This window comes from Pectinophora gossypiella, chromosome 13 (assembly GCF_024362695.1).
Source record: "Pectinophora gossypiella chromosome 13, ilPecGoss1.1, whole genome shotgun sequence".
Lineage (NCBI taxonomy): Eukaryota > Metazoa > Arthropoda > Insecta > Lepidoptera > Gelechiidae > Pectinophora > Pectinophora gossypiella.
Genome location: NC_065416.1, coordinates 12,509,464 through 12,533,837, shown reverse-complemented (window position 1 = coordinate 12,533,837; position 24,374 = coordinate 12,509,464). Strand labels below are relative to the sequence as shown.

General features: G+C 37.7%; 1 protein-coding gene across 1 annotated transcript; it reads left to right on the top strand.

Annotated features, from left to right (window-relative positions):
• Positions 1-141: 141 nt before the first annotated feature.
• LOC126372147 (alkaline phosphatase, tissue-nonspecific isozyme-like) lies at positions 142-24,374 on the top strand. The gene is made up of 9 exons (XM_050017763.1): positions 142-346; positions 9,665-9,750; positions 11,386-11,559; positions 14,209-14,401; positions 19,172-19,332; positions 20,027-20,357; positions 21,334-21,539; positions 23,107-23,215; positions 24,087-24,374. The coding sequence occupies exons 1-9, from the start codon at positions 271-273 to the stop codon at positions 24,275-24,277; spliced, it is 1,527 nt and encodes a 508-aa protein (XP_049873720.1). The 5' UTR covers positions 142-270; the 3' UTR covers positions 24,278-24,374.

Genomic DNA, 24,374 nt, shown 5'->3' with positions numbered 1-24,374 from the left:
CGCACGCACATAACGTAGTTCAAGGGCGTAACAAAAAAATAAATTAAAATAAATTTGGCGACTCTACTACTCTGTCCGTTGTCCAAATAACTCAGTGCACTTTTAAGAGACATGCAAAGATTACTCTCAGTCAGTGTTTGTATGAAAACGGTTGCAGTGGCAAGTGTAGTCAATATAATAATAATGAATTATTAAATAATAATTTTACTTAACAATATTTGTGTAACATAAAACACATTGTAAAATAATTTGTGATTAAAGTTTAAAAGTATGGAATTTTCGAAGCGCTTTTTTGTTACCATACTTTTTGTGTCTTATAGTGTATTTGCGAGAAGTATTCATCAGAGTGAGTATTTAATAAATTAAAATCATTTAATTCAATAACCGTAAATATATATATTTCATGTAAAGATCATAATTATTTAATTTATGGCGAAGATAACGTAAATATTTCAGAAAAAATGCTATATAAATGTTGTAATATATTTTTTGCGATAATTTATTAGAATATTCCCAAATAAAAAACATAGAGCTGCTTATTTTTCGGAACATGTCGCATGTCGTTAAAACCGACAGGGATTGTGTCTTTTCTAACATGATAGACCATTATAGTAGGTGATGGGCTGACTTTGTATCATATGATTACAAGTTTTCTTCTGACCTTCTGATTGTTAGAAACTCTGACCACCCCGTTAGGGATTACGCGAGTCTGAGTATGTACATACATGAACTCACGCTATTTCCAACCGGGGTATGCAGAGACTATGGAATTCAATTTGCTTCGATCCTGACTCACTTCTCTTGCTTCCTTCACATTCATCAATCGTTTCATACACGCACGCCGCCGGTTCAGAGTAGATCGTACTGAACCTTTTCTAAGGAACCTTTTCTTTTCCTTTTTTAATGTTTTCATAAACCGGTGTTAAAATTGACTTTTCATACATAAACATAAATTCAGATACATCCTTCTGCGGCCTAGATTTCTAGACACAATAGTCAAATAATAATTCAAAGTTTGTATATGTGCATGTATTCTCCATCGAAGGTTGTCTGGAAGAGCTTACTTTAAGCGATAGGGACACCTTTGCCCACTTTTAGTTTTTAGTTTCTTCTTGACCTGTCGTGTGTTGATAAGTAGTGTAAGTATCGATTAGACCAATACCCTCTCTCTTTATTTAAGAGCTGCGCTCTTGTCGGTGGAGTAATCGCCTTCAATACTTCATAGATAGGGCGTTTAGAACGGTGGTTGCCCCAATCGCCTTCCGTTCCGCAGACCAATTTGAGAAGAGAATATATATAGTAGATGGCCTAGCACGAAACAGACGAGAGATATGTGTCATTCGCACTGGCAGTATACAGCTTAGTATGAAATATACAGGGTGTTAGTGACATCTTAACGAAAACTTTTAGGGCGTATTCAATTTCAGATCATGACTCTAAGTTGATATCAAGCGGAAATTTCCGTCTTAAAAGTATGTAACTAAAAATAGTTGAAAAAACACTAATAGTTTCACGAATTTTCCGACAGGGGTTGGTTCAGCTCATTACTACACAACAATGGCGAATATAATATAATTAGAATGTCATTATACAGAGTGTTAGTGATATCGTTACGAATACTGAAGAGGACGTTTCAGACAATGATTCTGAGGTAATACCAAGTGAAATTTTCTGTCGATATTAACTCAGTATCATGGTCTGAATCACCCCCTTCAGTATTCGTTACCATGTCACTAACACCCTGTATATTTTCATCATATCATGTTATATTCGCCATTGCATTGTTGAGTAATACTTGTAGATGTAACTAATTATCTACGTCTAAGCCAAAGGTTATCGATATTATATGTCATAGAAAAGTATTTAAATAAGTATAATAACGATTATAAAACTATTTATAACTTTCTTTCCGCATAAGACAGACGTACAATCGTGTTTTTTTTAATAAATTACTTATGTCGTAGTAATAAATGTACTAACCAGAGTATTAATGGCTGAGAAAAGTCATTGACCGCAAATGTTTATCTATGTCGACTGATTCGTGATGTTTCGATGTCTTGTAATAGGTAAATAAAACTTTCTCTATCTATATTTATAAAGAATTTTTTTCGCAATCATGTCGTGAAAAGTCGACGAGAGATTAATTTTGTCGCAAAGTCTAACTGACATATGATCTGGGGGTTAAAATGGCCACATCGAAGCTAATCATCTAAGAAATCAATATTGCTATTTGACATTTGTTTGCATTGCGCTCTTACTTTTATATGCGCAAATATCAAATTGCAATATTGCTTTCTTAGATGAATTGCTTAGATATGGCCTTTTTGACCCTCCAGCTTATGAGATACTAATGAGGAAAGAGTTACTAATGAGGAAGTCCTAGTAAGAGTAAGGGAAAAGAGGCAAACATTGAGAGTTATTGCGGAGAGAAGAGGCAAGATGATTGGACACTTAATAAGACACGACGAATTTATTAAAAATATCATAGAAGAAAAGCTACAAGGAAAGAGAGGAAGGGGAAGACCAAGAAGAGCTTACATGGAACAGATTAAATAGGAAGTGAAGGAATTAGCCTTTGATAGACAAGAAGGGAGAATGCTACACCGACAAGAGCGTGGCTCTTAAATTAGTGATGATGATGTGTTATGTGAGTGGTAAGAAAAAAACAAAATCAAACAGAGGCGCGTAATAATTATAAGTGTTGATAAACTTATTGGATAATAACCCAACCCAATAGCCCGGTTCTCTTTGTTCCCATAATCGGCAATAGTCCTATACGAACTGGGGATTGTCTTCGACCCCACGCACGCCTTCCAAAAGTCCGGGACTCCATAGGCCGATATATGGAAACGACATACAAATAACAAAATTACATTTTACCTAATATTATTCTGTCTCTCTCTCTATTTAAGAGCTGCGCTCTTGTCGGTGGGGTTATCGCCATTCCTCTCGTCTTCCCGCCAAAACCTTCACCTCCCGATACGACACGACCTGCACATTCTCTTTTATTTGTTTCATAAATGTTATCCTAGGTCTACCCCTTCCTCTCTTCCCTTCAATTTTTCCTTCTATAATGTTTGTTATAAATAAATCGTGTCGTATCAGATGGTCAATCATATTTCCTCTCCGGTTCTCTATAATCATCAATATGGTTCTCTTTTCTCCAACTCTTTCCAGCAATTTACTAATATTATTAAGTACGTAACAATAAACAAATATTTAATGTTATGTTGTAGTTAATTTTTACTTCGTAATAATTTAATATTATTACAATACATGGATTTCCGCGAGAGAATTCCGGGTCGCGTTACTTGAATGGACTTCCCGGTAAATAATAAGTGAATTGATACATTTCATTCAAAATGAACCTTGTTTTAATAAACAATTCAATATTATTTAATTTTATTATTTTAACTTCTCTTTTTGTTTTGAAACAATATTCGACCTTAACAGGTAGAACTTAATTACTTATCTCTCTATTATAATAGTTTAATATTTATAGGTACCTATAGTTTGTTTTCATTTAAGGTAAATGCTGTGTACGCATGTAATTAGCAGGCATATATACCATTTTTTTCTTTTTATATATAAAGTTTAATATGTATTACTGTATGTGTACTAGTGATGTTCCGAATATCCGTATCCGTGTCCGTTACTTTTCACGCGGATCTTTTACGGATCTTTTTCAGGTGATTAAGTAGAATTATTAAATAAAAAAGTATAAAATTCCACTCAGATTGTTTTTATTTCTTAAAATCAAATATTTGCCACCTTTATATTGCAAAAATTTAGATAGATAGATCTTTATAATGAAAGCAAGATAAAATATCACTTTTATAACAATGAAATAACTAAAACTTTAATCTTTTTTTTTTATAGAAAATAAAGATCCGTATCCGTATCCGCGGATCTTTACACTAAATATCCGTATTCAGATCCGTATCCGCGGATATACATTTTTAACGATCCGGCACATCACTAATGTGTACCTAAATAAATAAAAAATCTCTTAGACCGAATACTTGAATTGTATTCTAATTGTATTTCGCACGGATCATCTTACTTTCGGACAATCAGGAGATCAGCCTGTAATGTCCTAACCAAACTAGAGATCACAAAGTAATTTTTGTGATATGTCTCCACCGGGATTCAAACCCGGGACCTCCGGGTCGTGAGCCCGACGCTCAACCACTGGACCTTAGAGGAAAGAAAACAAATAGAAATCACAAATAGATCCACAAGCTTCGTAATTTTTATTAAAATAATTTAAAATTGATTTTTATTAAATTAAATAAGGTTTTTTTAACAAAATTCACATCGTGCGTAATGTGTTTTAGCAGAACTGCGGTAACTAGGGAAGCATCATCCATCAAGATCTCCAATAACTTTAAATCGACGCGTGTAAGTCAGTAGTTACTTACAGGAAATAACTTCAATAAAAAATAATAAAATACTTCATCAATATTCATTTAATTTCTTTAGTAAGTAAATTACTTAAAAGCCGAAGCAAATGGAGTTAACTGCTTCCATTTTCAAAAGGGACTTTTATGAAATGAATCAATTTTTAACGGACCTCGATCGTAATTTATAGTAATTTTATTCATTGCTCTCCTTCAGCTTGATGTTTTAAAATTTTGTGATCACGGAGAGAAAAAATAATGATGCCTTTTCTGTTAAGTACTTACTTATTTATTTATTTTTTATTATAAATACTAACTTTGAATTTTTGCGTTTATCCCGTTTCTTAGTTAATATAAACATATTGATAGTCCATTTTTTTTAAAGAAATGACTGCAAATTAGGGTGGTTAAAATGGCCACAGCGAAGCAATTCATCTAAGAAAGCAATATTGCTATTTGACATTTGTTCGCATTGCGCACTTACTTTTATATGCGCAAATGTCAAATTGCAACATTGCTTTCTTAGATGTATTGCATTGAATACCACCCAAATTAGTCATGTAATCCGTCGCTTGTGATTCAAACAGGAAGTGTTATCTTGGTTCAAAATGCATGCTTGGCATATTGTTGATATCGCTGCTAATTGTAAAAACCTACTCTTCTCTAGAGGAAACCAATATATATAAGGTAGACTATGTGGTGATATGTAGTATATTCTAATAAAATATATGCAAAAAAATCTACGAATTTTGTACTGAAACGAACTATAACAAAAACAAAGGCCACGATTCTTGCAGACACCTCATTTACATGTATTTTTTTTTTTTTAAAAACATCGTGAGGAAACCCACATTCCCGAGAAATACATTTTCGGAGATATGTGACCTACCCTGCATTGGGCTGGTATTCCCTTCGCGGATCGGAAGGTCAGTCAGGCAGTCGCTTCTATAAAAAACCGGACCTGTCAAATCTTCAGGTTAGGTAAGCGGATTCTGTGAAAATGGAATAATGCTAGGGAAATGATGATGATACACGTGAGTTTCTTATCCGCTGAAAAGGAAAGGGACGGATGATTGACAACCGGCAATTTCAAAACGAATGAGCGAATGAATGAATAAGCCGGGCGAGTAAAATAGCCATCTCGCTGATACGCAACCCGTTAGACGTATGATGTCATCTTAATTCTGTCGGGTCATTGGCCAAAGTAAAATTTTGGAAGGGCTTTTTAAATATCAGTCTAAAATTGTCGTGTGTTCCATAAACATGCCTGTCGATAACCCGTCCCTTTCCTTTTCGGCGGATAAGAAAATGACAGGTATAACTTAAAATAATATTGGATGATGTAATTAAAGGAGCACCATTAGCTTTGAGCTTTAAATGACAAATCTCGTACATCGGCCGACGTCACGTAGAAGTATGTAAGAACAAATTACGTACTTACAGTCATGAGCAATATAATGCAACTTTAGGACTCTGTCGCACTAACATATTTGACATTTAGTGAGACTTACAGTTCAATTTGTCTAAAAAGTTAATGTGACAAGGTACCAAAGTGTATATACATATTAATGCTCGTGACCGTACATGGAAAATAAGACAAAACAAAGTATAAATAATTATGCATTTGTATTTTTCTGATAAACCACGTATATACCTATCCTTTTGTCCAATAATGTACATATCTTGCCATACCTAATTGCGTACACCTTTTGACTGATATCATAACAAACAAATTTGCAACCGACTATACTTTTTACCAAAGATTCACAAAAATAAAAAAGAACAGTAAAATTCTTGATTTTATCTCATTTAACCTGTTGCATCGCTCCTTGAGATTTTATGGGTAATAAATTAATTAACACTTCGAAGTTTGAGAGAACTTTGCCGAAATGCTATTGTTAATACCTGACTTAGCTATGCGTGTCTCTGAGCACCTCTGTTCGCCGACGAACCGCTAGCAACGAACTCTTCTCTTCTTCAAAGAAAACTAGCTAACTAGCCTATTCTGTGTTTTATAAAGATTTTACTCTGGGCGCTATCACACTTGCGTCAGACAGAGTACTGCGAGGCGGAAGGCAAGAGGGAAACCACTGCCCTATTATTCCATAAAAAAGTAGCATAAAGAATGCTACACCGACGTGGCGAGCGTGGCTCTTAAATTAGTGGTGATGAAGATTTTAAGAATCTACTCTTCTCTCTTTCTCGTCTGCCGTACTGCTGAGGATCGTGATTCCCGTGCCATATAATACAGCTCTTTGGCGCAACGGTAAACGCGCTCGGTCTGCGATTCTTGAAGTTAAGCAACTTTCGCAAAGGCCGGTCATAGCATGGGTGACCACAAAAAAAAGATGTTTTCATCTCGAGCTCCTCCGTGCTTCGGAAGGCACGTTAAGCCGTTGGTCCCGGCTGCATTGGCAGTCGTTAATAACCATCAATCCGCACTGGGCCCGGGTGATGGTTTAAGGCCCGATCTCCCTGTCCATCCATAGGGAAGGCCCGTGCTCCAGCAGTGGGGACGTTAATGGGCTGATGATGATAATACAGCTCTTTGTATAGAGTCCCCTACAACCTGCTTGAATGAGTCTAATGCTCTTTGTTTCATAAAATCTTCACAACACTCTTCTAGTCAAACAGAAAATTAAATAAACACAGTTTTTACCCGTGCAAATTCTGCCTTCTTTAAAGACATTAGTCATGGTATTTGTACTCAAATGATCCATAACAAATCTCAATGTCAACGTTGCAAACTGTAACAATGTCAAGGTGGAACCGACTTTCAGACGACATAGTGTCACGCACCAATCTGTAGAAACTTTTGTTGACAATTATTGTGCACAAAACACATGTAACCTTGCATTTGCGATGCAAACATTGAACATTGTAAAATAATCAATAATATGTCATCATCAGCCCATTAATGTCCCCACTGCTGGGGCACGGGCCTTCCCTATGGATGGATAGGGAGATCGGGCCTTAAACAATCACGCGGGCCCAGTGTGGATTGATGGTTATTAACGACTGCTAATGCAGCCGGGACCAACGGCTTAACGTGTCTTCCAAAGCACGGAGGAGCTCGAGATGAAAACATCTTTTTTTGTGGTCACAAATCCTATGACCGGCCTTTGCGAAAGTTGCTTATTTTCAACAATCGCAGACCGAGCGCGTTTACCGCTGCGCAACCGATCTCCTCCAAATCCAATAATATGTAAGTGTTGTTAAAGATTATAATAATTATAATACGACATACCCACATAGGATAACTCACATAGTATACCAAAGCAATAGGGTAGTTTCCAACTAGGCAAATCAGTTACATTTTACTTTACGTCAAAACACGAAACTACTATGGCCGCTGATCCCGGTTACTACTTACTGATGTAAATAAGTAAGTAGTCTTTACATGAGAGGCCTTTGGCGGCTCAATAGTAACCCTGACACCAGAATTGACGAGGTCCGTCATCCACCTCATAACCCACAAGAGAGAAGAAGCTAATGGAATTAGTTTGAAAATCAATCATAGAAAAACGTGACAAAATGATGTCGCACATATTATTACATATTTACTTTGTTGAAATTCATAAATAAGTTAAATAGAAAAAAATAATACTTTTTGTCACCTTTAGAGCTGTTTTTATTTAGTAACCAGAATTTCATAATTTATCTTTGACATAGGCAACTAACCAATAATCCATTGAAGGCTATGCAATGACCCCCGTCGACCCGATTGCTCCCGACGACCCGATTACTCTAGCCATAGAGGCAGCCAATCAGCTCGCGACACCAAACACTTCAGGACACCGATACCGACCCCGCCGGCATAATCGATGATTTCCCTCAATCAGCGCTTAACGCTATCGACCCACTAGGGTCGATTAATTCTTTCAAACATTTTTCCTCTCACACGACGCCCTGAGCTGAGGTTCGCGCATGACTGGGCACCCTCAGGCCTGTTGTCTTAAACGTTTTACCGTGTGAGAGGCTTCAGCGCTCCCCATTTGTCCGGCCAAGTAGTTGCTGCGGCAAATCTACAATAAGTCTCGTCAAAAAAAAATAAACAAAACTGCAATGAAAGACAGATCCATACCATAAAATAAACAATATTTGTTGGGTTGGTTCGACTTCCCATGGTTGGTCCTAGATGCTTGAACTTATAATGGTATTACCTTTATTATTTATGGTCGCGCCACTATGGTGTCCTCTCTATGTATTAGTATTTATGTCTGCGTATAAAATACCTTTTTCCCATAAAATTACAGTAGTAATAAACATTTTCTTTGTTTAATTTTAATTAGAATCTAATTATCACAATTAAGTTTTGAGGTAACCGACCGGTAGGAAAATTTAAAACGTCTTATCTCAAAGGGTCAAAGTTGAGAATCGTATAAAATAATATTCGCGTGTAAAGTCAGACACGCAGACAGCATAATTGGTGTTACCTGGTGTATTTAATTAATTTTGTTTTGTGTCAGTGGCTCTTCAATTTTATTCGCGTTATTTTGCCCCTTTATGTACCTAATTACATTAACTTAATAGAAATTTTTTTTCGAGTTCATTGTTAAAGATCTTAAAATGATATCTTCCTAATTATTTCAGTTAGGTAGGTAGGTAGTGAGGAGCTCGGTGGCGCAGCGGTAAACGCGCTCGGTCTGCGATTGTTGAAGTTAAGCAACTTTCGCAAAGGCCGGTCATGGTATGGGTGACCACAAAAAAAAAGTTTTTATCTCGAGTGCCTCCGTGCTTCAGAAGGCACGTTAAGCCTTTGGTCCCGGCTGCATTAGCAGTCGTTAATAACCATCAATCCGCACTGGGTTCGCGTGATGGTTTAAGGCCCGTTCTCCCTATCCATCCATAGGGAAGGCCCGTGCCCCAGCAGTGGGGACGTTAATGGGCTGATGATGATGAGGTAGTTATAGCACGTTGCTATAACGTCACTCGTAGTTTCTGTCTGTTTTAAAAAAAATGATCAGGCTCAATTCCCAATATATCTACCTATAAGTTATCGTAAAATTTGATTTATTCTTGAATAGGCGTGAGTTCCCACCGCGGAAGCAGACTATGGAATTCCATTTGCTTCGTTTCACTTCTCTTGCTTCCTCCACATTCGTCAATCGCTTCATACACGCACGCCGGTTCAGAGTAGATCGTTCTATACCTGCTCTACGGACATCTCCAATTCTGTCAATGTACGTCTATCTAGAACTTTTTTTCTTAGTCTTAGAAATATAAGTATTTCTTAAAAAGAACCTTTTTTTTCGTCACAACAGACAACGACCAGCAATCAACAGCACATTTCGACGAAAAGAACGAAGACCACTGGAGACTGCAGGCACAATGGACTCTACGAACAAAGGTACTTAAGCATTAATTTATTTAAATTATAATCACATTTGTGGACTTAATAAGGTTTATCCATTATTATTATTTAGTAGGCCCCGCTTCCTGCAGACACCTCCAAATTTTACTTTAAGATAAGAGTTATTTTCTTATCCACCGAAAAGAAAAGGGACGGATGATTGCCAGCTCTTAATCTTAGGAAGAATGAGTAAATAAACGAATTCAAAAAATATAATTTATAAATTTATTTCAAATAGCCTAATATAGGTAGGTAGCTACAACTTAAATTAGACAATGTGTGGCTGTTTGAATTTAACACAAGGTAAAGACCTCTGAACTTCCAAATTAGAGTTAATCTCTATTATGGTAGTCAGTGTTCTTCCGTACAAGTATAATAATATAAAACCCGGGTGAATCAAAAAGGTATCTATCTGGTATGCAAACCGTTTGACGTGAGCTTTCAACTTAATTCTGTCGGGTTATTAACCAATGTAAAACTTTTATAGGGTTGTTTTAGATTTGTGCTTAAAAACGTGTGTTCCATAAATTTTATGCTTGTCGATTACCCGTCCCTTTCTTTTTCAGCGGATAAGAAAATGACAGATATAACTTAAAATAAAATTAGATGGTGTGTACAGTCATGAGCAACATAATGTTCCCACTTTAGGACTCTGTCGCACTAACATATTTGACATTTAGTGAGACTTACAGTTCAATTTGTAAAAAAAGTTAATGTGACATGGTACCAAAGTGTACATATTAATGCTCGTGACCGTACAGGAACTAGCACCATTATTCTTTATTTTAAGACTTCATATCAAGTGTTAGTGTTGTGGTTTTTCGTGGGCGGATCTTCAGATACCGGAAGTCAATAGCATTACGGTAAAAAGCATGATAATATTGTTATAAGCTTTTTTCTTTTATTTAAGGACTTTTAACAAAGTTCGTTATGCCAGACCCATCGATCAGGACTACCAAGAACTAATAATAAATTATATTTAATTTATGTCCAATCAGAATTTATGTCAATCGCCATCTTACGCAATTTCCAACTGTATATTTGTAAAAGGACAACAGATTCTAGGATAGTTTATGGATCACCAGTGTTAAGGTCCTCCCTGGTGCAAGTTTTCTTCTGATTACCTTTTGGTGATTTGCTGGCAACATCCAACAGAATTTGTATTTTTATAAAATTAATAATAAATTAATCGACACACAACAAGTTTGTTGTCAACAAATGACAAGATACGTTGCCAAATTAAGCGTACAATTTTAAAACATAAAAGCAGAAGGTGACTCTGTTTCTCAAAGTAGAAGACCTGTATCTTGAGAGATACATTAATTTTTAAATAGCAACATTGTACCTTTATCTTCCACGATTATGACACACCGTGTTCATTACGTGTGTTAAAAATGCTTATGTGCCTTTTAATTTAAACAACATTATTACACCAGCCAGCCAGCACCATCAATATCTGTGTCACATTGGCACCCCATTACGGATTGTGGGTGTGACCAGCACCACAGTAGGTGCTCTGTTTGACGCGAGTGCGTCAACGCCAAGAGTCTGACATGATCCATCCATCTTCCATTCATCTTTGTCAATCATATCCAAGAGTAATCTAACATAACCTATAATTCCTGATCCCAGGTCTTCGCTCCATTGAACACGAAGGTAGCAAAGAACATCATCCTCTTCCTCGGAGACGGTATGAGCATCACCACACTAGCTGCGACCAGGGTGTACCTGGGTCACAAGTACAAACATTTTGGAGAGGAGTTGAAGCTTAGCTTCGAAGCGTTCCCTTACACAGGACTTGCTAAGGTAAGGGTTGATTTTTTGTCTATGTAAGGTCTAATGCATATCCAGGAAAAAGATTAAAAAAAGGAAAAAGGGTCCAAAAACTATCCTCTATTTGGACAATCCTTGTGCGGCCAGCCACGTAATGAACGTCATCCAAGAGAATGGAGGAAGAAGAGGACATTAGGTCAAAATAAACACCACTTGAACGTAAACTTCTTACGCAGGTTGGAGAATCCTTTCTCCACTTTGCCAATCAAGTTCCAATGGATAAGAATATTCTCTATGACCTTTCAAACTAAAAAGAAGTAAATCCACACATCATACAAACAAGGGAGATATTCACGTCGGAGTAAGAAGCGGGCTCAACAAGAACCGGTCCAGCGATGTACCATTCATTACGTAGTAACACAAGCGCATAAGCGTGGTTGGGCGCTACCAAAGAAGTAATGAATGTTGTGGACAGTTTCCTCGATCGTTGCCTCAGTAAAACATTTCGTTTTGTGCATATTTCGGACCCGCGGTATCTCTCTATACTTACCTAAGAAACTTTGTGAATGATACAGACTGACACTAGTAAGTATGTCAACATTTTAGAAAGAAAGAAAGAAACATTTATTACTCCCGGACACCACAGACACAGACAGACAGGTACATTACACCCCTAACACTCCTGTGTTTTGTCAGGGGGTTGAAAACAATTCTCAAGCGCATACTCAACCAAAAAGGTAGGTTATGTCATGTATGGGAGCCAAACTGCATGATTCCAATTATGTAAATGCGCATTTTATTACACGAGTTTTCACACGCCGTTCAATAACCTTAAGTTCATTGTTTATGTTCAGCTCTAAAGTGTTTATCACCATTAACCAGAACAATTACACAATACAAAACGAATAATTGCACAAAAAACAGAAGTAACACAAATGTAGTTATTACTAAAACATTGAAGTCAGAAGAGAGGACCGAAATAAACGCACTAATAGCATAGAATCTTCTTCTATCGTGAGGGTTGTGAGGTGGAGTACCAACCTCATCAACCCTGGTGTCAGGGTTTCTATTGAGCAGCCAAAGGTCCCTGACATGGCTCTTGTAACAACTACTTACTTAAATCAGTAATTAGAACCCGGGACCGACGGCTTAACGTGCCTTCCGAAGCGTGGATCATCTTACTTTCGGACAATCAGGTGATCAGCCTGTAATGTCCTAACCAAACTAGGGACCACAAAGTAATTTTTGTGATATGTCCCCACCGGGAATCGAACCCAGGACCTCCGAATCGAGAGCCCAGGGCTCAACCACTGGACCACGGAGGTCGATAGCATAGAATAAAGAATACATATAGAATGGTTACTCTCCGTCCCGCACCAATTCGTATAGGGCGCCGAGCTAGATTTACCTCACCCCCTCTGAGTCTCATTTCAATCTAAATGGTCGTAAGCCGCTAAGGAGTAAACGAGAGCGCGAAGTGTCTGTCTCGCTCGCCCTTACGCGGAAAGGGGGTACACGATAAGAATGAGATTTTTGTGTAGAGTGTCTGGGGATGGTGATGGTGAACATTATAAAGGTAGCTGAGTAGTTTAACGCTTTCTATTTTTATTTTCGTCCATGTTTTATTAATTATGTAATCTAAGTATAGGCACACCCCGGACACTTCATACAAGTAACCTCGTTTTACACAGACACCACACAATGACATTATCGCACACGCGCATCTGTGTGTGTGATGTCTGACGCCATACGATTCAAGTTTAAACTACGTTCGAGGAGGGGTGGAGGGGGGGTGAGGTAAACCTGTCGAGTTGCCGTTCTATAAAGTATAGGTAGTGTACCAATAGGTAAAATTGTTTTACTTCATTGTTCTATCTTCCACTGAAGAGGATTGTTTTTATGAAAACGCAATTTGATTTTCAATAACAATAAAACATCATTGTTTCATTTTACGTAACGAATGTTTTTTTTTTTTTTTTTTTTAAAGATCTTATCGTGTGGGTTGTGAGGTGGCATATCAGCCTAATAAACCCAAGTGTCAGGGTTATGATTGAGCCGCCAAAGGCCCCTGACATGGCTCACGTAACGATTACTCACTTACATCAGTAAATAGTAACCGGGACCAACAACGGCTTGACATGCCTTCCGAAGCACGGACCATCTTACTTTCGAACAATCAGGTGATTAGCCTGTAATATCTTAACCAAACTAGAGATCACAAAGTGATTTTGATGATATATCCCCACCGGTTCGGTTTACTAAACGTCAAAACACGAAATTACTATGGAATTTGTATGAAAAAGCACACTGTGACGTCATAGAAAAACGTGACAAAATGACGCACTTATTATTGCATTTTTATTGATTAAAATACAAAAAAAATTAAATAAAAAAAATACTCTACACTGCTAGACTACTCTCGGCTCCTTCCCACTCGCATCAGACAGAGTACTGCGGGGCGGAAGGCAAGAGGGAAACCACTGTGACTGCCCTATTTTTCCCTAAAAAGTAGTATGGAGAATGCTACACCAAGAGCGTTGCCCTTAAATTAGTCATGATGAAAGAAAATCGCTTTTGTCAGCTTTAGATCTGTCTTTATTTAGTAATCAGAATTTCATAATATACTTTGACTTTTACTTAGGAAACTACCCAATTGTATAATGAAATAAAAACTTTTTATAGACGTATTGCGTAGACCAGAACGTCGCGGATTCAGCTTGCAGTGGCACGGCGTACCTGACTGGAGTGAAGGCCAACAGTGGGACCGTGGGACTCAGTGGAGCAGTAAAGCGTGGGGACTGCGAGTCGCAGAAAGATGGAGAACACTCCTTGACTGGACTTGTGGACTGGGCGCAGAGGGCTGGGAAGAGAACTGGTAAGATTGTGTGTAGTTCTGGGGGGTAAACGCCACTTCAAGCTAATTCTACAAAAGTAATATTTGACATTTTATTTGCATTGCGCACTTACATTTGTATGCACAAATGTCAAATTTCAATATTACTTTTTAGATTAATCGCCTTTTAACCCCCCTGCTAGCGTTTTTTTTCTGACTCAAACTCATTACTCTGTACGATTCAATCGATCAATCACCAATCAATCCGGACTTTTTCGCCTTTTAATTTTTTAGTGTGACCACACTAAAAAAGTCTACTTTACCTTAAGCGTATCCTTACATTTAATGTAAGGCTTTTTGGCGGGAAACGGGAACGGGACAGTTGCTTTCTTCATTGAATAATCTAAATAATTAATACGAAGTGGTGTTTTGTGGACATTCGCGAGTGTTATTGTATCGGAGTATTCAATAAACAAAGTGTATCTGCCTCGTTTCGCTTCGTGCCAGGAAGCCGCTTCGTGGCTCGAAAGTTTATGCGGACTTTTGAGTTAATTCGTTTGGGGTTCGGAGTAGGAGTCTACTCCGAGGGTGGGAGCTTAGGTTTCATCATCATCACCTTTCATCATTTCATTAATCATCAAGAAAAAAAATACGTAAGACATGGCTGTATGGGCATAGTTCCCTTTGCCTTACCGTTCGGGGAAAACCAAACAAAAAAAAACACTTAATGCAAGCTGTTTGGCTAGAAGTACTTAATCGTATGGTTAAGATGGTATACGAATTACGACCTTACGTCCTTTGATGTAAAATTAGGTAATAACTAATCTAACCTTAGTTGATGTGGTCATCAACCATCATCATCTCCCTAGCGTTATCCCGTTTTTCACGGGGTCCGCTTACGTAACCTGAAGATTTGACAGTTCCGGTTTTTAACAAAAGCGACTGCCTGACCTTCCAACCCGCGAAGAGAAAACCAGCCCAATATAGGTTAGGTCACATACCTCCGAAATACATTTCTCGTGAATGTGAGTTTCCTCACGACGTTTTCTTTCACCGCTGAGCACGTGATAGTATTAGGCGGCCAAACAACGACCAACTGTAATAACTTCAAAACCCTATACCTTGTCGCTATCGGTCCACTTGGGATCGCTATATTCTTCATGTAATGAAGTTAACATGATTTTGTTACGCTTATGATATCATAAGAAAGGGGGTCTATCTAATTAGAATCTAGGTCGCCATTATTAAGGTCACTGATCTGAACTAGAAATGAACTCCTTCCGAGGAAAATATGCACTATTACATGTCAAAATTTTCCTGTTCTCCAACTGTATTGATTACATTCTATCTATCTATCTACTCAGCCTCTGTCCACCCACTGCTGGGTATAGGCCTCCTCCCTTTCACGCCATCCTTTCCGGTCCTGTGCAAGTCTCATCCATTGCTTTCCGGCGTACCTCATAATGTCATCCGACCACCGGGCTGGTGATCTGCCTCGATATCGCATACCTCCCTTGGCCACCATTCAGTTACAGCCTTAGTCCATCTGTTGTCTTCCCGTCTTGCCAAGTGTCTTGCTATGTCTACCGTGTGGGTTGTGAGGTGGAGTAGCAACCTCATCAACCCTAGTGTCAGGGTTACTATTGAGCCGCCAAAGGCCCCTGACACGGCGGACAACAATGTCGATAGTACATTTATAAAAAAAATAACAACCTACTGTTAATGTGTAACCTTAATGTAATGTTGTTTTTTGTCCCCAATAAAGCAAAAAGATTGAAGAATGCTACACCGACAAGAGCGTGGCTCTTAAATTAATAATAATGATATACACCCCACTGTTGGGCACAGGCTTCCTTTCAATCAACCGGAGAGAACATAAAAAAACAAAACAAAACAATTTCGTAATATCTAAGTATAACGAAGATAATGTTAAATCAGGTGTTTTGACACTTTTAACGAAAGACGGCAACTGTTATTTTTTTGTTTATTTATGCCATTCAAACTTTTGTAAACATCTTCCAGTCCCAAGACAATGGAGAGAAAATTATGAAACGATTTTTTATTACTTCATACTATTTGTTTGTTTGTAAACAAATCTGTTAAATAATAGGTCACGGCCAAAGATGAATTTGAAACAGCAAGGCCCTCACAGTACAATGCATATTTAATTTGGTATATCAAAAAGAGGGTATTTTACGTCTTGTAAATGGACGAATCCTAAAAACCTTTCAAGTTTTTAGACAGATTTATTATTCAAACGGAAATTCTTTGAAGATTTCTTCAAGTAATATTAAATATCTATTGAATAAAGTAATGCCTACTTATTTGTGATATGCCGCGGAGGCCCGTGTTGCTCTATGTCACATATTATTAATGAAGGACTTTCCAATCGACGTTCCCCACACACACGATAGATAGCGTTGTTCACTTTTAACGTGATAATTACTTACTTTCTCATTGCTGGGGTACATAATTATTCAAAAATGTAATGTAATGGCAGAAGCATTATATCATCACATTTTGTATAAAATGATGTTGTTACCTATATTGCTTCTATATTTACTCTATATTTACTTAATCTAGAATTTTGAACAACAATTTTATTTTTATTCCTTGTATTGTAAGTATGCCTTTCACAGTTTCTCGGAAGAAGAGATACATTTTTACGTACATACATAATGTTTTCATAAATATATTGATTTGCGACCGTCAGTATATTTATTTCTTTAAAATGTCGGGACTCTTTAAGGGAGCTGTCCCTTATAGAGTCCCGACAACGCAGATTATAAATAGCGCGAACTGCTCTTTTTTGAATGATGAAAATAGTTTCTACATCGGCGGCTCGACCCCACAATAAAATACCGTAAGACATTATGCTGTGGAAGTAGCTGAACTAGACAAGTCTAGCAGTGGGTACATCTGCGAGTTGTCGGATCCTTCTGACGGCATATGCTGCTGAACTTAGCTTGCCCGCTAGTGATACAATATGTGGACCCCATTGAAGTTTTGAATCTACAGTAATTCCTAAGAAAACGGTGTCTCTCTACATTACACGGTGTATCTATCGTGTTTTTGGGAAACGCCGATTGGAAGGCCCTTGTTATTGTGTGACAATGATACCTAATACAAGAATCGACCTTACTGGGTCGTTCTTCTTTTTTATCGACAATAAAAAGACATTTTCCCAATTAATCGGACTTAACATCTTTAAAATTATAACTGCAATAAATATTTTAAAACATCATATAAAGATCTGTCCGTAAAGGACTATTTAGTGGTTCTCTTTATCTTGGTAACATACTTTTCTTTGCAGGCGCATTCCAAAAAATATTGTGACAGAGTGGCCCTTTTCATCGGAGACAGCATTTCAATATACCACTCTGTCACAAAATTTTGTGAAAAACAATGAAGCTACGTTAATAACTAATTGAGGAACCGATTAGTATTTTGCTTGTATTTTGAGTATAATAAGATAACTATATTTTTGGACAATGGAAACATGAAATAAAATTCTAAAACATAACTTATCAAAAGCAGAACGTAAGACAGATCATTGTCGATAAAAAAGAAGAACGACCCTACTACCTAGGGGGTTAAGTACGAGGGAGTGAAGACATGTTTCTGTATGTCAATCTCATACAATTTCATAAGGTACGGTCACGAGCATTAATATGTATCAACTTTGGTACCATGTCACATTAACTTTTTGACAAATTGAACTGTACGTCTCACTAAATTTCAAATATGTTAGTGCGACAGAGTCCTAAAGTGGGTACATTATATTGCTCATGACTGTACATGTCAATCTCATACATTTTATCACTTCTAGACGTAACTTTATCAGAAATCAGAATCTTTTATTCAACGTAATTATCATGGATAAACTTGTCAATGTAACATTTTTGAATTTACGTCATTTCGCAAGGTTTTATGACTGAGGAGAAGAAATGACAAGAAACTGCAATGGGAACACATATTTTTCACTTCAAATAAGATTTCTCAAATTACTAGTCAGTAGGAAAACAAAAAATAAGTGTAATGGAAATTATACAATACTATTTAAGATTTGTAATGTACTTCCAGTTAGTCTAAAGCACACCTATTTATTAATATTAAATAACCATAGCAATCCAGACCATAGAGAACTTGTTGAGCATGGCCAGTGTACGCGGACGATGTCGACGGGCAGGTATGTTGTACCACGAGTTAACAACTACTTCGGTGACAGAACACTTCGTAAACGCATACCGTATCTGTACAACATGCTGCCGGTCGACATACGTCAGGAGTGCAATATAAATAAATTTAGAAAATCTTTATTTAAACATCTCATGCAAAAGATCTCTTAGCTGTAAGTTAACTTTAAGTATCTTAAACATAATAACATTAAGCGAACTCCACTCCCACAGACAAACCGAGGAATTGGTTTTGTGGGGTTTTTATTGTACCCATATTTTCTGTATTTCTCATGAAAAATAAACATTTTACTTACTTACTTACTTACTTACTTACTTTAAATCATCTGCATGAGAGCATGATCTGGAGGTCCGGGTTCGATTCCCGATGGGGACAGTGTCGAAATCACTTTGTGAGACTGTCCTTTGTTTGGTAAGGACTTTTCAGGCTTGAATCACCTGATTGTCCGAAAGAGTAAGATGATTCCGTGCTTCGGAGGGCACGTTAAGCCGTTGGTCCCGGCTATTAGCCGTAAAAACACCTCCACCAACCCGCATTGGAGCAGCGTGGTGGAGTATGCTCCATACCCCCTACTGCATCATGCATCATGATAAATCATGTTGGTTGTTCTTCCAGGCGTGGTGACAACAACGAGGGTGACCCACGCAACCCCTGCAGCGTCCTTTGCCCACTCCGCTGACCGACGGTGGGAGTCAGACTCCGACCTGCCTAATGGCTTCCAATGCCCAGATATAGCGAAACAGCTGGTCAGAGGCAAAGTTGGCAGCAGGATCGATGTAAGTTTCATCAGTTTATTATACAAATATACTTCATTGCACACAACATACAAAACAAGTTTCACACAAAACATAGACGAAAGATACAGTACAATCTGGCAGCCTTATTGCTAAGCAGCAATTTCTTCCATCGTGTGGGTTGTGAAGTGGAGTACCTACCTCATCAACCCTGGTGTCAGGGTTACTATAGAGCCGCCGAAGGCCCCTGACATGGCACACGTAACGACAACTTACGTACATCAGTTAGTAGTAACCGGGATGAACGGCTTAACGTGCCTTCCGAAGCACGGATCATCTTACATCATCATCATCTTCTTTTTTCTTAGTTTATTTATGTATGTATACTTAAGTCATTCTTCAGGTAATTCCATGATAAAACTGTGTGACGATAAGTAAGCTATAGTTTGTAGTAGTCGATTGAAATCATCAACAGAATTCATCAATTTTGTGGCGCATTCACTCCAGAAGTAGACGCCCAATGACCCTCATGTTCTTTATAATGTCAGTAGTTTTCGTCCGAAGTCAAGAGCTTCCAAAAATCGGAAATATAAAAAAAAATGTTTTCACTGGACCTGTATTCTTCGTGTCTAGTGAAGACATTTTTTCACAGTATCTTATTGTTGATATAAAATCTTTGTCGACTGCTACATGTTTGGTAAAGTTAATAACAAAATATTTAATTTACAAAATCCAGATAGTCTTCGGAGGCGGCAGGAAGAACTTCTTCCCAAAGTCAGAGAAGGACGCAGAAGGGCACTACGGGTACAGAAGCGACAAGACCGACCTGATCAGAGAATGGCTCATCAAGAAGATAAACCTTGGCGTCCCTGCCAAGTACGTCTACAATAGGAAACAGCTGATGAAGCTGAACAAGAAAGAGAATCACAGTGTCCTTGGACTGTTTTCCCCTGACCACATGCCTTATCATCTTGAGGCCGAAGAGGATGACCCCACATTAAGCGAGATGACCGTAAAGGCTATTGAGTTGTTGGATAATAAGAATGGGTTCTTCTTATTTGTTGAAGGTGAGTACACTTTTTTGGTTGTAGTCGTTACATGAGTCAGGAGCCGTTGGCGGCTCAGTAATAACCCTGACATCAGGGTTGATGAGGTTGGTATTCCACCGCACAACCCACACGATAAGAAGAGATCGGTTTAGGCCTGGATTCGAACCTGTGACCTCAAAGTGAGAGGCAAACGGTCTACAAACTACAAACTGTGTGTACAGCTGTGTGATAGGCCAGTGCCTATCACGGCTTATTATCTTCATTCGATCGCTGAACACAAACAATTACTTAAGCCATTGATAACAAACTGCGTAACAAACGTAATTTTGATAATATTTTGCCGTTCATCGTATCAATGCCAACTTTTCTTGTTTACTTACATGTTTGAAGGGCACGGCTGCTTCCGAGAACGCAATCTTTTCCGATGTCAGGACTTCCTATTCACATTTTCCTTTTCATCTTTGACAAATATCGATTGTACAAAGCATCAAGTATAAATATTGAATGAATAGAATATTTTGTGATAGTTCAGCTACATATAAGTATTATTGTGTTGGCTTCTTTCATAATACAGATTACTTACTTTCTAATTTAAGAGCCACGCTCTTGTTGGTGTAGCATTCTCCATGCTACTTTTTTAGGGAAAATTAGGGCAATGGAAGGCGATGATGGAGTGGTGAATAGAGATTAGATAGGTAAGCTACAGAGGCGTCGAATTCGTTATTTAACCTCCCATCTGCCGAGATACCAGACATAATAGACTTTACATTGAGTCTAGTTGAGATGTGCGTTTTGGCGTTCGAAAATTTAAATGACTTATTTTTCAAACGCTAAATATTAATTATAAATAATTACAACGATATCTCAACGAACAATATCATCAAAATCAGACTGATTCAAAATACGCCAATAAGTATCTGGCGTTCCTTTTAAAAGTTTCAACTAAAAAATTCCACTAAAACACTCTCGGCACTCAATTACCATCGCTTTTCAGGAGGCAGAATAGACACAGCTCATCACGAGGCGAAAGCCCGGAAGGCTCTGGACGAGACCGCTGAATTTGCGAAGGCAGTTGAAGCTGCCCTGAGAATGGTTAACCCTGAGGATACTCTGGTGGTGGTGACTTCTGACCACAGCCACACCATGACATATAGCGGGTACAGCAAGAGAGGAACTGATATACTTTCCTTTACTAACAAGGTATGTCTGATGTTTACTAAGTTCTAAGATAAGATCTTCAAATCTTAATGGTTTGGCCTTTTAGGATGGGATTTGTTTAAGTGCACGAAAAAGCTTTTAAGTTACTTAGGTTTTGTATCAGATAGTGGCGCTGAGAGTTTTCACTGAATAACCTTTGTCCTAATCGATAAGATAACCTTTTTTGATCTCAAATTTATCGCGAATCTACCCTTCTGGTGTGAAAATGACTGCAAAAAATATATTTTGTGCCAACTTCTTCGACGGGATTGGTTTCTATAGTTTTGTTTTATTTTGTGTAAAGCCCTAGAGCTGCCTATAGGTACAGTCCGTGACAAAACGCTTACTTACCTTACTCACTATCACACCAAGGACAGTCCTTACAAAAGTTCAAAAAGTTCTTACCATGGTGTGTAAACTAACGCGTTAGTGCAAGTGAGACAGAGAATCCGCACTCTTCCTACTACTCCTTAGTAGCTTACGGCCATTTAAGACTTTAAATAAGGGCATACCCCGGACACTTCATACAAACAACCTCGTTTTACACAGACACTACACATTGACGTTATCGTACACGCTCATCTATGTGTGTGACATCTGACGCCATACGATTCAAGTCTAAGGGTGGTATTAATAAACTAATCTCTACTTTGAGACTGCCCTCAAGATCATATCAATGTGTCAGTTCTTATATAAAAACGGGGACTTGAACATGGTCTTGAGGGCAGTCTCAGCTGAGATTAGTTTATTAATACCACCCTAAACTATGTTCGAGGGGGTGAGGTAAATCTAGCTCAGACGCTGGTGGGAGGCGAAGAGTTACCGTTCTAAACGTGGTATTTTATGAGAGTACGTAGCTATATTATTATTACTATAAAACTTAGAACAACACAATGAACGTAAATAAGTATGTTATGAAAGTAAGTACTAATAGTTATTAAATAATAGGCCTAATAGACGGTGGGAGCAAAAAATGTTTTGAAAGATAAACTGTTAGATACGATTGTTTATATTAACTACTTATTGTACAGTATTCTCTAATCAATATACATACACACAGCATTATATCACGGCTATGTTCTCAATTGGGGTAGTCAGACGTACATTAATTGCATGATGAAATAAGTACCTACGCGTCACCGAGCTTTCTGTTAGACAAACGTGATGTGACTAGCAAAACCAAATTTGGGTTTGAAAGTCCCATTGCAAGAAGAACAGCAGAGAGTTCCACTTGAGTTATAAGGGAACAAATTGTGATCCCTATTTTGTTTAGGACATTGCAGGCTGATCACCTGATTGTCCAGAAGTAAGATGAACCGTGCTTCGGAAGGTCCCGGTTACTTACAGATGTAAGTGCGTAGTCGTTACTTGAGTCTCGTCAGGTGCCTTTGGCGGCTCAATAACCCTGACACCAGGGTTGATGAGGTTGGTCATCCACCTCACAACCTACACGATAGAAGAGATTAAAATATACGCTAATAAGGCGTCGATAAACATATTTTATGTATGACTGTATTTTTACAAACTTCATACTGTACAAAAAAACTTAAATCGTTCTATTTTTTTACAGTTGAATGCAACAGACAATATACCGTATACGACACTCAGCTACGCGAATGGACCTGGTTACAGACCGCATGATAACTTCATCAGACCTAGTCCAACTCTGGAGGACTTACGTATGTACCTATTTAAAAAAATATATATAAGTTTGTTGATACTTTTTAATTTAAAGAGTCTATGGATACTGATACTAAAATAAATACTAAAATAAAATATTGGTACTTAAATAAGTGCGAACTGTCAATAAATATCAAATAGCAATATTGATTTTATTGTATAAATGTCTCTATAAGCACTAGGCATCCTGGAACCAGCAGAACAACTTCCGGGACAAGAAAACACGTTTGTTTGTTTGTTTGTATACTCTTTATTGCTTTGGAATACAAAGAAAATTTACATATAATTTATCATTAGATAAATCATAGGCGAGCTTATCCCTAATTGGGACTTCTTCCAGCTAACCTTGGACAGCCTGAAAGAAACTCAGTGGGCCGGTATTATCACGCAATAAATGAGCTAATATCTATGAAAAAGCAAGTAAACTAAATGTATACTTATTACTAATATTACTAAATACGTATATAGACTACTTATTGATAATTACATAAATAAGTATATTACAAGATAAGTATATACATATATAAAACAGATATAATATAATATATAGTATGGTTTAGCTCAAAGTCAATGTTCCAGAAAATACTTCTTCAATAGAGCTTTAAAGGCAGTAATTGAGGGAGCCTGCCGTACAGTGTTAGGCAGCACGTCTTTCCCGTAGATTTATTACAAAGAGATAAATTAAATATCAAACTACTTACTCGCATTTTATCTTAATTAAAATAATACTAAACGCCTAGAAAAAGTAATCGAGCAATTACGCTCATACATTACAGATTTTTAGATGAATTGTTTCAATGTAACACCTTTAACATAGCATACATTTAAACTAATTGTTTGTTCTGATTTATTATCACTTCTGCCTTCCAGAAAACATCAACTTCACATATCCAGCTCTGGTGCCCATTCTCCGAGAAACCCATGGTGGGGAAGATGTGGCTGTATTCGCGAAAGGGCCCTGGTCTCATTTGTTTTCAGGGAATTTTGAGCAAAACTTCATCCCTCACGCAATCGCTTATGCTTCGTGTATAGGACCGGGATTGACTCACTGTAGCGTGTAATGTACTTTAGATTGATCGATTGATGGTGTATGGTGTCATTGATGTAGCCAAAGTGAAAGCTGTTATCTAACTCAATATTCTTCTTGTCGTTTCGATG

Bases quoted from the DNA above. Each gene is read 5' to 3' on its own strand.
- LOC126372147 (XM_050017763.1), top strand. From the start codon at position 271: ATGGAATTTTCGAAGCGCTTTTTTGTTACCATACTTTTTGTGTCTTAT. The intron at 9,751-11,385 runs GTACTTAAGCAT...TCCTGATCCCAG, and splicing joins AATGGACTCTACGAACAAAG to GTCTTCGCTCCATTGAACAC. The intron at 23,216-24,086 runs GTATGTACCTAT...TCTGCCTTCCAG, and splicing joins TCCAACTCTGGAGGACTTAC to AAAACATCAACTTCACATAT.